This window comes from Idiotropiscis lumnitzeri, chromosome 16 (genome assembly GCF_059441095.1).
Source record: "Idiotropiscis lumnitzeri isolate Australia: NSW breed Sydney's pygmy pipehorse chromosome 16, RoL_Ilum_1.0, whole genome shotgun sequence".
Classification (NCBI taxonomy): domain Eukaryota; kingdom Metazoa; phylum Chordata; class Actinopteri; order Syngnathiformes; family Syngnathidae; genus Idiotropiscis; species Idiotropiscis lumnitzeri.
Genome location: NC_142406.1, coordinates 11,117,762 through 11,131,222, shown reverse-complemented (window position 1 = coordinate 11,131,222; position 13,461 = coordinate 11,117,762). Strand labels below are relative to the sequence as shown.

At 43.7% G+C, this 13,461-nt stretch overlaps 1 protein-coding gene across 7 annotated transcripts in view; it reads right to left on the bottom strand.

The window, feature by feature from the left end:
- Positions 1-13,461, bottom strand: part of LOC148321423 (focal adhesion kinase 1-like) — a 28,869-nt gene that overhangs the window by 1,553 nt on the left and 13,855 nt on the right. For 2 of the 7 annotated variants that reach the window (XM_088318324.1, XM_088318320.1), the window contains exons 9-34: positions 12,040-12,180; positions 11,402-11,479; positions 11,039-11,146; positions 10,838-10,955; positions 9,997-10,027; positions 9,262-9,326; positions 7,726-7,743; positions 6,042-6,098; positions 5,724-5,744; positions 5,034-5,131; positions 4,872-4,956; positions 4,696-4,796; positions 4,511-4,626; positions 4,176-4,276; positions 3,925-4,014; positions 3,635-3,839; positions 3,354-3,465; positions 3,198-3,272; positions 2,438-2,536; positions 2,232-2,336; positions 1,662-1,724; positions 1,471-1,510; positions 1,205-1,308; positions 422-577; positions 257-337; positions 40-125 (exon numbers count right to left, since the gene is read on the bottom strand). In XM_088318324.1, the coding sequence (XP_088174450.1) occupies positions 40-125; positions 257-337; positions 422-577; positions 1,205-1,308; positions 1,471-1,510; positions 1,662-1,724; positions 2,232-2,336; positions 2,438-2,536; positions 3,198-3,272; positions 3,354-3,465; positions 3,635-3,839; positions 3,925-4,014; positions 4,176-4,276; positions 4,511-4,626; positions 4,696-4,796; positions 4,872-4,956; positions 5,034-5,131; positions 5,724-5,744; positions 6,042-6,098; positions 7,726-7,743; positions 9,262-9,326; positions 9,997-10,027; positions 10,838-10,955; positions 11,039-11,146; positions 11,402-11,479; positions 12,040-12,180 (2,354 nt within the window). The other 5 variants (XM_088318327.1, XM_088318322.1, XM_088318321.1 and 2 more) reach the window with 5 other exon arrangements.

Here is a 13,461-nt window from a genome sequence, read left to right as displayed (position 1 = left end):
AAGCAGGCGGGGGAAAAGTTCGAGCAATGTGGCGCTCACCTGGTCATGACGTACTGCTGCGCCAGCTTCATCTTGGCGATCAGTTCTGCCAAGTCGGAATTGAGCAGCTTCTGAGCCATCTCAATCTGTGGCAGGTGGGATGATGTTACGTAAAGATCAAATTAAAAAAATTCTAGGTTGCTGTGGACAAACTTTAAAGCAGAAGCTGCACACACACACACACACAAATGTGCCACCAGCATTACTGTGTGTTTACCTCTCGGTGGGTGCTCGCAGGCAGCACGGGAATGGTCTCATCCACCGTGGCCAGCAGAGTTCTCAACGCCAGACCCACTTCCTGCGAAACACGCACAAACACTCCGCAAAAGTCTTTCACGGTCTCGACGGAATGTTGCTTTTGTGACTAGCCCCGCCCCCTCACCTTGACCATGGGCACGTACTCCTCAGGCGCCGCCGGCTGGATCCGGTTGGACATCTCGATGACCGACTTGACCAGCGCCGTCACGTTTTCATACACTTTGTCGTTGGAGCGGTCCAGGTTGGCCGTGGGGGGCGGGCTGATCTCCTGGGGATGTAACTGCACCACCGGGGGGAGGAGAAATTGGATTATTTTTTTTTTTACTTGAATTTTGTTCATTAGGAGGGTCATTTAGCTCCATAGTGATAGTGAGAGGTAACGAGATGGATAGAAAGATAAAGATCAACAGAGATAGAAATTGATACAAAGATAAAATGGTTGGATAGATAAATACAAAGCTATACTGTCGAGAGCTATACTGTAGATGGAGACATCGAACAATACAGAGAATCTACATTATGTTTACTACTGCTATTGCTAAAACTACTGATACTGATTATTGGCGCATCAATAACAGTGGAACCTCCAATGTAAACTAAATAAAATATGTAAAATCATTTACAGCCGCTTACCCATGGAGATTAACAGACAGTCAAAAAAGTGTTAGTTTTGGAGGTTCTACTGTATTCGCCATTATTGACTTATTCATGAAATGAGTCTTTGGTGACGACAGGCTAACTACTGACTCTCTACGGTAGGACGCACGGCTCATCTTACCCTCCACGGCTATTTGGGGAGGCAAGGGCGGTTTTGGGTGGAGAGGAGAGAGCGAAGGACAGCACGTTAGCCCAAAAGCCGTTAGAACGGGATGGCGGCACCGCACACAATCGTCCGCTTAAGACATACCTTCACACCCTCGTTGTAGCTGTCGACGGGGCAGAGGCCTGACAAGTTGCTCAACTGAACGGGGGCGCCAGGGCGAGGGGGCTTCTTCGGCGGGGCCACGTGTTCTAAAAAACACATTTGCATATTTTCACCAATGTCTCTGGAATGTGTCATCAGCGTAATAGAATTCTTGATCTTGGGGACAAAACCATGTCAAAGGCATGTTATTATTAACTTGAAGTTCTGAAAAAAATGCATTTGTCCTTTAAGCGAACGCCTTCACCTACCTGGTTTGCCCACAGGCTGGTAGATGTGCTGGCTTCCACCCTGAACAGAGAAGGAGAAGCGCACACAATAGGTCAGGGAAGGATGGGTTGAAATGTCAGCCATCTTACATCGCTGCGGTCATGTGATCGCCAAATGAAGGAAGAAACTTGCATGCGGAAAGGAAGGGTCAACACCATGCTAAAGAACTGACCGGCGCCTGGAGCGTCCCGTCCTCTCGTTCGATGCTCCCTCGGCTGTTTCTGGGTTCCGTCTTCTGCAGAAAAAAAAGTTATGTTGCTACAACAGTAGTACTCCAAAAATAAATAGACAGTAAACTATGTATCCTTGGTTCTCTCCCTTTTGCTTTGCTTCTGTACCGTTTTGGTGAAGCATGCCCTGAAGAGTTGCATTCTGGGAGAAAAAGGAGTCTGAACAAGATGAGTGGTGCTCATGTGAACGGAGAGAAGGTCATGAAGAGAAAAGAGATAGAGACAGATTTTAAGTAAGGAGAGGAAGTAAGAGGGCAGAAATAGGACCTAAAGAGTTTTTTTTTTCCAAGAAGAGGAGGAGCTGGTCAAGAAAAAGATCCCCTTTATTTTGCCTCCCATTCTTTCCATCTACACCTCAGCGCTTGTTCCGAACCTCCTGCCAATCCCACTTCCTGCCTCACTGCCTACCTCGCAAATGCTCAACCCTGATTGGTTACAATCTGTGTTCATCACACGGGTTAAACACTGACTTGCGCGTCTATTTATACGAGAGTGGTGTGTGTTTGTGTTACCATGAAGCTCTCCTCCTGCTCCAACCATCTCTGGTCATCCTCCATCTGCTGCTGCTGCATCATGAGCCTCTCCTCCATGAGCGCCTGGCCGCCACACCCCGTGTCCTGGAAGAACAAAAAGTGCAGAAATATTCTCTTATTTGCATCAATTATTTGCATTTTTTTTTCAGTCCCTTTCCCTCACTAATCGCATTTATTGACTGTACCTCCATGTTGGGGCTCCACAGCGCAGTGTGTTCCGGCCTGTGCTGGTTCCAACAATCAGTCGCAGGGAAGCTGCCTCCGACGCCGCCGTGTGCTGTCGGCTGAAGGTGGACACCACAGAGAGAGTTAGACTAAATAATAATAATATAAATCAATGAAAAAAAAAGAATAAATTTTTGCAGAAGGTATGCTGACAATAGCAAGATATATACCGCAGATGTGATTTTGTCTCGCTCCTTGTAAGGATAGAAGAGCTCGGCGCGAGAAAAATTGCCTGCTGTCTGCTTGGATTACTTGCGAGAGGTAGTTCACTTCAGTCACTGCTGACAATACTGCAGTGCACGCTGAGGTCATGCTGACGACAACTTTTTTCGTTTAAAATGTGTTTAGCGACTTGTAGTGTTTGGCTTTGCTTAACCAGGTTCTGCATCTCGGCGAGTTGCTATCGAGACGGGACTTCCTCAAAAAGCACAGTTAGACTTTCGCTCTAACAGATGCTGCTATCATCATGGAATAAAGATTTTAAAAAAAAATCTTACATAAAAAAAGAAATAAAATTCTGTTCTTTTTCCACGCTCAAGAAAAAAAATGCCACTAGGTGGCGATGTCCACCATGACATCCAACACAGAGGCTGCATACTAGCCGACTGAAGAAAGAAAGAAAAAAAAATGAAAAAGAAAAAAACAGTCATAAAAAACGGAATGGATATCTTGATGTTAAACAATGGCCATAAAAAAAATATATGCATGAGCGTGTAGTACCTGGTAGTGGTTGTGTTGTGGGCTGGAGAAGTAGCCCTCACTGGAGCGAGGGCTCGGGTAACCCGGTCGACTCGGCTGCAAACACAAACCGCAGATTCTGTTGAATGTGCGAATAAAGTTAAATCAGTGATGCGAGTCAATTAAGACGATTCTCACTTTGGGCGGCGCCTCATCAGAACCTCCAGAGTCCCAGGACACCGTGACCTGTCTTCTCATCTCCATCCTCAGTCTCTCCTCTTGCTGCACCTTTTCCTCATCCAGTATGGTGCTGTTCCATCAATCCAAAAAGTGGATCGATTAGAACAATTAGGTGCAGTAAAGCCAACATATATATTGATTTGTTGTTTATAGTAAGTAACATTTATGATAATTTACTTCCCTTAACTTCCTGCCTATGCATGCAGATTTTGGTTTGATGATTTCTAATCACCACGTACCTGAGTTGCGTTTTGAGTTCGGTGAACCGCGGCCGCTTGCTTGGGTCGTACGACCAGCACTTGGTCATGAGGCTGTAAAGTGTGGGCGGGCACTGCGGCGGCATGGCGAGCCGCTCGCCGTTCTCGATGCGGCCGATCACGTCGTTGTTCTTCACCCCTTGGAAGGGTTTGATGCCGTACATCAGGATCTCCCACATGCAGACACCTGTGGCGGGGACGCACAAGTCATTAACAAACCATCACAGTCGCAATGATACAATGGCATTTTAGGAATAAGCAGAAAAGCTCACCAAACATCCAGACATCACTAGCGGAAGTGAATCTTCTGAAGTTGATCGACTCGGGAGCCATCCATTTGATAGGAAGTTTACCTTTGGATGCTGCAAGAAAGGAGCAAAGAAGCTTGAGAAAATGTCCCGAGCCTCCAGTAGATGGCGGAAAAGCCCAACTAAAGCATCCATTTTATTTTTTCAGCTGTCTTGATTTGATTTGAGTACTTTCACTGTATTTAATGAAGTGAAAGGAGGCGCATGATTATCACCTTTATAGTAGGAGCTGTCCTCCATGTAGCGGGATAGGCCAAAGTCACCCAGCATCACGCAGTCAATTGAAGACACCAACACATTACGTGCCGCTATATCCCTAAAAAGGAGGCGGAAGATGAATTTGAAGTCTGAATGGTGATCAGGGGTTGGGTGGCGGCATCCATTGATTATATTCATATTTTATTCTTAATATTGTTTATTTGTTAACATATACTGCAATTTATGTCATGTGAAAATTGAGTTTGAAACCAGATGTAAAAATTTAAAAAAGCGAACACGGCGACGTGATGACATTCATAGATCGAGGTATTAATTTGGCTGGCTAATTTACCTGTGCACAAAGCGTTTGCTCTCCAGATACGCCAGCGCAGTGCTGAGCTGATAGGCGAAGAGGATGAGTGTTGCCAAGTCCAGGCTGTACTTCCTCACCTGGAGGAAGGATCGCAGCTGTACGTGGGGAGAAAAAAAAGAATCACTATGCATTCAAGCATATAAAGCTTGCATGTGTGACCGAACCTCTCCTAGCGTGCACAGGTCCATGATGATCCACACCGGGTTCTCCGTGATCACTCCAATCAGCTTGACGATGTGAGGGTGGTCAAACTGCCGCATAGTCACTGCAGGAGCACGTTTGGAACATTTAACACAATGAGTGTGAAACAAAAGGTGGGCTGACTTTGCGGCTGCCTTACGCGCTTCTTGCAGGAACTTTTCCCTCACGCTGTCCGAAGTGCAGTTCTTGCAAGTTTTAATGGCGACGGCCAAAGCTGGCTTGTCCTGCGCAACGACATCCTTAGCTTTATACTGACTCTCGTTTATCACGTCTTCCGGTGTCACTAATTCTGTATACGTACGGGGATATTGTAGACTCCTTGGTGCACATCTCCAAACTGTCCTTCACCGATGCAGCGACCAAGCTCGATTCTGTCCCTCTGAATCTCGTAGTCCCGTGCTTAATAATAATAATAACAAAAAAAAAGGAAATAAATTAAGTGGTGAAACCGATATGACATCATATTATATAACCTAAAGCAAAATATCTAAAAGAATTTGGAAAATGAAAATGTCACTCAACAAAATTTAATTAAATAGAACTAAATGACACTCAAATAATTACATCAATTATTTTATGTGGAATTAAATGCAGCGAACAGAACAGACACACCACAACACTAACAGTAGATCAAAACAAGATGGCATTTTCTTTGCCTGAGAAAAAATACTAAGACCCCAAAAAAAAATGATAAATAACATGGATCAAAAATATTATATTTGAAAAATTAAGGTTGGGTATAATTAACCATTCTTAATTGAATTTGGTTGTTGGCATGGAATCAAATATTGATTAATTTATCTTTAAAAATAATAACATTAATTGATTATTAATTTGTTGTTAACCAAGGAAATGTAATAAATGCCCATCCCTGGTCATAACACTAATAAGGGAGTTGATTTGTGGCAAAGAAAAATTCACAAGCAGGCATTTGGAATTTGGACAGAATAAGAGAGGCCAAGCTTCTAGTTTTCTTTTTTTTTTTTTTTACCTTCCACTATTCCATAGGTCACTGCGTTGGCGACGGGTGGGTGAGGGAAGAAAAAAAAGAGGAAGACAGGGAGGTGAAAAGCGGGAAAGAGGCAAGACAGCTTGGAAAACACGCATCCAGGCGATTCACAGTCAGCGCACTCTGAGGCGATGTCATGTTGCGCACGCATGCATGCAAAGAAATTCTCCGATTTAAGTTTGCTTTTAAAGACCAAGTAGAAGGAGGGAGAAGGAGAGCCTAAACGAGTCACTCTTTTCCCTTTGTTTTTGGCTTACAGGACAACGAAGAGAAAAAAGCCAACGGAAATGATGCACTTACTGGAGGGCATGGTGTACGTGTCCTCTTCGTCAACTATCTCGGCGTAGTCATCAGTCTCTGCAATGAAAATGGGACAGTGTGACAAACGGCACAAGTTGAAAAAAAAAAGGCATGCACATTATTGAGGAAGTGCAGCAGCTTACTCAAAAAAGTCTCACTGTTTTGATAACTCCTGCCCAAAGCGACACCCATGCAGCTATACTTTCTCTCTCTCTCTTTCTCACAAACACACACACATTGAGACACACACACACACAATTGGCTCGGTATGTCAGCTGAGCTCTTTGACAGCAGCTGGCGTTGCGGCGTGATGGCGGCTGGGAAATTAGGAGAGGAGGCCAGAAAGAGTTCAAGCGGAGATAAACATAAATAAAAGAAGCAGAGATCCAAAAGAGATGTTTGTAAGTATCCAAAACAGAGAGAGAGAGAGAGAGAGAGAGGCAGGAGGAGGAGTTGGAGGCCGTGGAGGAGGAGGGGAAATTTAAAAAAAAAAAAAAAAGAGGAGGGAAGGATGGACGGAATCCATCCTAACCAAATGGTTGGTGTTTAAAATAAAATCAGGTTGCAGACTCAGCTGCTAGCAACACGAGCCGAACATCTGCTTGGGGCAAGCTTTGCGCCCGATTTGTCGGACTCTCTTTGGGAACACCGGGAATCTGCTCCTTAAATTCTTGATTAACTTAAGAATTTTCTGCAGGAACACGCCAGGTGGGAGGTAGCGGGTCATTTAAAGGCGAGGAAAGGCAGGCGCAATCAAAACAAAGGATTGACTTTCAAGTCGTTCTCGTTTCAAAAGCATTTTCTCCATCAGAACAGCAATTAATTGGTCGTCACCATCGTAAAACTTTTCACTCTGCAGGTGATGTTTTCTTTAAGTCTCCCAAACTGCGGGATTAAAGAGGACAAACAGTGGTGCTCCCGATCGCAGCTTCGTCATGTATTTTTTGTACTTTTTCTGTGCACATATGATGCAGGACAGCCCCTGCTAAACAGGCGATTTGGCTTACTTCAACTGTCCAAAAAAAGAGGCCATGTAAAGTGTGCTGTAATTCTCGATTCATGGTGTAATTTGGGAAATACAACTGTTGGGCGGCTCGATTTTGTTTGAAGAGGACAACGGGAAAAGCGGCATCATTCGGATTTCATCATAAGCTGCTTTGCATGACTTTTGCTTTATCTAATAATAAAACATTCCAGTCGCGGAAAAACAAAACAACTCTTGGTTTTTCAGATTCCAGTCTGCCTTTAGTGTGTATTTGCCCTTTATAGACAGGAATGCATCGCTTGAACCCAGCAAACCTCTCCCTCGGCATGACTTTGTGCAAGAATATATGTCAGTCCACGTGTGCGTGTGTGTGTGTGTGTGTGTGTGTGTGTGGAGAGAGAGTGAGAGAGGCATTTGGAGAAATTCCCTTAAAGAGACGCATCCCAGAGTTGCTCTGGTGATGCATCACTCTTGGTTCTAGTGACAAGGTATTGAAAAATATCCAAATTGGGAGAAAATGAGGCCATTTTCGCTTCGGTCATTCTACGAATAGTACAGTAAACGGTGTCATTGTGAAAAGGAGGAGGTAGAAACATGCGTAACCGTGGCCCGGACCCGTAGCACACTTTAGAGAAGAGTGCAAGTGTACTGGGGGGGGGGGCATTAAACAAGAAACAACAGAGAGATTAATCACTTTACCATCCCCGCTAAGATCTTCTGCAGGGTCCGGGAGAGCATGCAAGAGCAGAGGAGGAGGAAGAGAAGAAAGAAAAAGGGGAGGGAGGGAGAGACAGAGAAAGAAAGCATAGGTTAGTCATGTCACAAAATGGCTGCGCACAACCTGCAAAGCCAAACACGCAGGCGGTTAGTTAAAGCTCAGATAAATGCGTTAACAAAGTGGCAGCATGCAAGACAAGTCGTAGAAAGACGCCACTGTGGCTTGCACACGATGCAGTCTGCGGCCACGTGTAAATATTTGTGTGAACGGCTGAGGTGAATGCTGAAATTCCAGTGGCGGACTTTAAACAGAGAGCAGACACATTTGCTTGGGAATCCTCCCCAAATAAAAAAAAAATAATTTTAAAAAAATTCCACAATCACACTCCAAATTCTGTACAACAGATGAGTGGAAATTGTTAAATCCGGACACGGGAGGCAGAAGCACATTTTCACAACGTGTCCCAATACATTTGATACTTTATCCTTCTCCCAAGACAAATAATGTTGTCGATTTTATTTTCAATATCAATGTCACTTTGAAAGCCATTCAACTTGAGGCGGTTCTCCACCAGGACTGCTAATGACTTTAGCGCAATGCTGAATTCACCAACGTGAACATGCGCTTTGCCTGCGTGTCAAATTGGAGGCCGCCAGCTGAGAACGTTGGGAAAACGTCTGCGGCATTCCGGCTGCCGTGCAGATTAACGGCTCACTACACTGAGCAGCGGCTGTCGCCTCGGCCGATAATAATCGCAAAAGTCTTCTTTCCTGGCCGCAAAGTCAACTCTGTCACTTTAAATCAACTGGCTTAAAACATGGATAAAATATTGGATTTGGAATTGCAGCAAATTCAAATGTGACCTCAGAGTCAAGGCATGTGCTGAACTCATCATTTTACTGTGCTGCTGTTCTCCATTTGCAATGCGAATGTTAACACTGTTATTGAAACAAAGATTCATAATTCAGAAGAGAAAAATAAACAATGCATAAATTGGTAAAAGGAAGCCGGCAGTGAGGAAAAAGTATAACAGATTTCACACAGAAATGCTGCAAGATTGCAAAAATAACCCTTCACCTTTTTTTTTTTTTTTAAATAGAACCGAGCAAGTTGAGAGTTAACATGAATACTTTGTTAGTTAATTCCACTCTAAATGAAGTATTATTTGATTAGGCATTCGCATCACAAGGAATACCATTGGGTGGCGAATCGGAACAGAAGACAAAGGGGAGGAGGAAACGGCGCGCCTTGGCTGGCTTGGGAGGAGTCGACGGCACCAAGTCTTCGGCCAATCGGAAGAGAGAAGGAGAGGTGTGTGTGTTGGGGGGGGGGGACACACACGATGTGAATGGAAGACAGACAGAGTGCAGAAAGAGGCCAAGCGTGGAGGCAAACAAACAGGACGGAGGAGACAAGACGGGAACAATGAGAGAAAAAACAGATGTTGGAGGAAATGGAAAGAGCAGAGCAGTCACTCGGGAACATGTGACAGTGAGTGCAGCGGTTGCCTGACTTACCTGAAACAGAGATGGTTCGCACTCCACTCTTTACCGCCTCCAACTTCTTCTCATTATTAGAAACCCTACAAATAGAAACATGTACGTGTTCACAACCCAAAGTGCAGCAATTATCTCTGCCTTTTTGCGGTGGCCCGCGGAAGGGAAGAGCGAGAGGCCAAGGAAAAGAGGAGGAGACTTGCACAAGTGGAAACTATTTGGCTGCCAAACTTATCTCCTTATTTGACCAGACATGGGGCGAGAGAGAAAGGTAGACACAGAAAAGAGTGATAGTTGAGTTTAAACGGAAGAAAAAAAACACAAGGTGGTGAAACCTGCATCCAGCAACTATGGGATAAACTTGACCTTATTTTGCTCCTTTAGTGGGCGGGGACATTTATTTACTCAACTACAGCTGGTAGAGGCCATTGTTGGAATAAAATTAAACAATATTACCAGTTATTTATGTCAAGTGGACTAAACAAAATGAAAGAGAATATTGAGGAGGAAATGTCAAGTCATGTTGCTCTCTGCAACGTAAAAACGGATGTACACAACATTCAAAATAGAAGATACTGGAAGGTTTTAAAAGAGGATGTCTGTAAAGTATTTAAGACTCTTCTCTACTGGACAGGGAATCAAATCACTCTATTTTATGAGACTGTGCACTTTATTTCTTTTGTTCAAATTCAGCACATATGGAAAGTCAGAGCCGAGAATTACCAAAATTTAGAATTGAGAGGGAACAGCACTTACTTTGGAAGGGAAGGTAGCGCTCTCTCCCCCTCTAGTGGACAAATGCAAAACAACATAAATTTACTACAGAACAACAACAAAAAATGCAGCATGATGATAAAATATGGACTACATAATTGCAAACTTACTGCACCTACTGGACACTAATAGCTGCATAATACGAGAATAGAAAAAAACCTTGATGAGAGCATCACTGTGTGAGTTTTCGGAGTTCAGGGCGGTCAGTCGATTTGTTGCTTGGTGTTGCGAGTCTAAATTTGAGTTCAAGCTTCAGATAGTTTTCCAATACGGTGGGTTGGGTAGGGAGAGCCACGGTGGTTTAATCACTTTCAGTTTTTTTTTTTTTCGACGGGGCAAATAGTTAAGCACACAGTACAAACTGACACCACTCTCAAGGAGCATGGAGCAGACGCTCGTACTAAACTCATTGTGTAGGAAAAGGTCAACTGGAGCTAGACTCCTGGTGTCACTCACTAGGCCATACCCCTTAACAGTAAATATCAACACGCAAATACTACAGTGTGTGTCACTTAAAACTTGTAAATCAAGGTAGCACTCTATAAAACTTGAGAAATCTTACAGGTGTTTCTCATTGACGAATAAAAATGTTATGCAGCAAGCGCCATTCAGTATAAGGATAGATCTATGCAGCTTTCTGGATCTCATTCACTTGTGCAGCTGTATATAATAAAAAATGTAATGGATACTGCAGACACAAGTCCATAAAAAACAAGACTTGGTTAATAGTTTCCATTGAGTGCATATTAAATAGCATCCAAAAATCACCGCCAATTCTAATTTGGAGCCACTGAATAGAAAGACGCATAACACATGCCGCTACCTTTCTGAACTCTGACAATGAATGAGCGCGTTTCCATGGAGATGAGCCGACAGTAGCCGTCAATCAGGTCGGCCAAATTCTCCGCCATGGTCAGGGAGGCTGTCGTGACGGTGAGTGGCTACGTGAACACACATATACAGGTTCCTTATCGCGAAAGGTATGCAACTGGTATGACGCGAACTCAAGATTTTGCCAGTGTACCTCGGCAGCTCCCGCGACATTGACTTGCAGCATTCCTTTCCTGTCCTTCTCCTCCATGGCGGAGTACTGGATGGACTGCACTTGGGTGAAGTTAGCTAGATGGGTAGGCTGTAGGTAGGAAAAGAGTCATTTATTGCAGGAGTGAATGGTGAACAAAATGGGTGCAACCATTCCTTTAATGTGTCAACAAAATGATTGCGCACATATTTTGGCTTGGCATTTAAGATACAAAAACCCGTGACCGGTTGCCAACAAACGTGCACATGGATATCCTATCAAATATTTTTTTACAATAACCAGTCCATGTCGGTGCTGTTTATATAGCGCCCCAAAAACAAACGAAAAATGCAGATGTTTACTTACTGCTGAGCCCTTGTCAGTCAGGTAGCTAATGCCTTCCTCAGGTCCGATAGCGAGCTCCACTTGAATCACCCAGCTTGACTGTGAGAAGGGAGAAAACAATGAACCCCCACATATTTGCAGTTTGTAATTCACAAATTTGTCCCTTCCGGGATATTTTTGTTCTGAGGACCTACGCAATGAGATATGCAGAAAAACTGCCCCGTTTCTGCAGCCATGCCACAGCCATGCCACAGCCATGTCTAATATAATGGCCTTGGTGCCATCTTGTGGCATCTTAAGCCCAAGGAACTCTTTTGAAGTGAGGGGAGGAGCTTCATTTAAGAACGTTACCGGCTAGAAAAAGTGTTTTGCTGCCGTCTTGTGGTATTCACAACATAAGCAGTTACAAATTATTATGTGTGTGAGTGTCAATTTTCCATTATTCAGGGCAGGGCTCAATTCCAATAATTATGAAACAGTCAAATGTAAAACAAATACAATTGCTGCTTGTGTCACATGACCATGTCTTTTTCCGGCCCCTTAAAATGTTTGCCTGGACAATCGTAAACCGAGGACCCCTCGTTATCAAGTGAATGCCTGCAAGACTCAACACCACCACAAGGGGTCAGCCTTACACAAGGAACCTGAGCCCTACTCACCCCAAGGGCGCATTTGAAGCACTCCTTGTCATAGCGGTGGATGGGTGCCAGGATCTCGAGGAACTTGAGGATGCACTGCTCGTCGTTGAGGTTGGCCACCTGCTTGAATGTCTGCTGGATCAGTTTTCGAAGCGTTTTGGCCTGGAGGAGGATGAGAGACAATGAAGTACATGCAACTGTTCCCATGATATTACGGACCGTTAAACATGGGACAGATGGGCAGTGCTGAACAGAAAAATCAGTCCTGGAAATTTATTTTGTCATTTGCACTTCATCACTTGAGGTATTTTGCAAAGGTTGAATCAAGAAAACATTTTCTAAAAACATTGAAAAAGGATTTGTGCAATTATGCTATTAGTCGAAGGATGTGAAAATAAAGTCGAGCTCCACAGCCAAACTGTGACTAGCTCGCCATACAGATTAAGACGAGAGATTAGAAGAGATTGAGTTTGGAGGTTGAATTCAAAGTGGATTTAAAAAAAAACATGCAGTCGGTTGCCATGGCGCATCAATGATCAAAGAAATCGGAAATTAATTTTTACAGTGAGTTAAAAAAAAGTCTCAAGATGATAATACTGAGCGATTACCCTGTGGTGTGAGGAAACTGCTACTGAGTGGGACACAAACATCAACTCTGAATGTCCTCACACGCACAATGGAAATGTTTTACTTTTAAAGTGGCGGTACAATAAGTTGTCTAGCGCCACCTGGAGGCACACATAAGCAGTCATTCAAACTCAACCTGTCAGCATGAATGGACTTTTTAGAAGGCTTTGACCAGCCCTGACATCAGTCACCCTTTACTACCAAAGCCATCTGTTTTTTTTTTCTTGTGTGTCTATGCACGCGTGTGTGACAAGTGGAGTCTATAGAGAAAGAGAATAATCTCATTAAATGACTCCCATTCCCTCATACCCTTATAAAGACACCCACAAAATTGACAGCTGTGGCACCCCCGCCCCGATGCACATAACTTGTTTTTTTATCTTCCTGTCACTATACGTCAACAGGTATAGATGCATGAACGCAGATATATTTGGAGTAAAGAAAATGTTTGGATCAATTCAGTGACAATGGAATGATTTCTTTCCTAGCTGAAGAAGATTTGGGAAATTTGCAAATTGATGACCGATCGTTCTCAGGTGTGAGGAGTGTTTTCCTGCCCAGAAAACATTTGGGATGATAATCGTAAAAACTCAATATATGCAGTATGATGGAAAATTCTTATCAACATAGAGTTGGGAGCACGCAACAGACTCCATGGTGATTTTGAACAGAACAATTACGTGTTGGTATGAAATGTCCCCTAAGCAAACAGTCATTCGCCGTCAATAAATATGAATCGGAATTTATGTCCCGTGTACCCCGCGTGACGTCTGAATATCACCATTGTCATTTATATAACAGATGCGTGTTAATCAG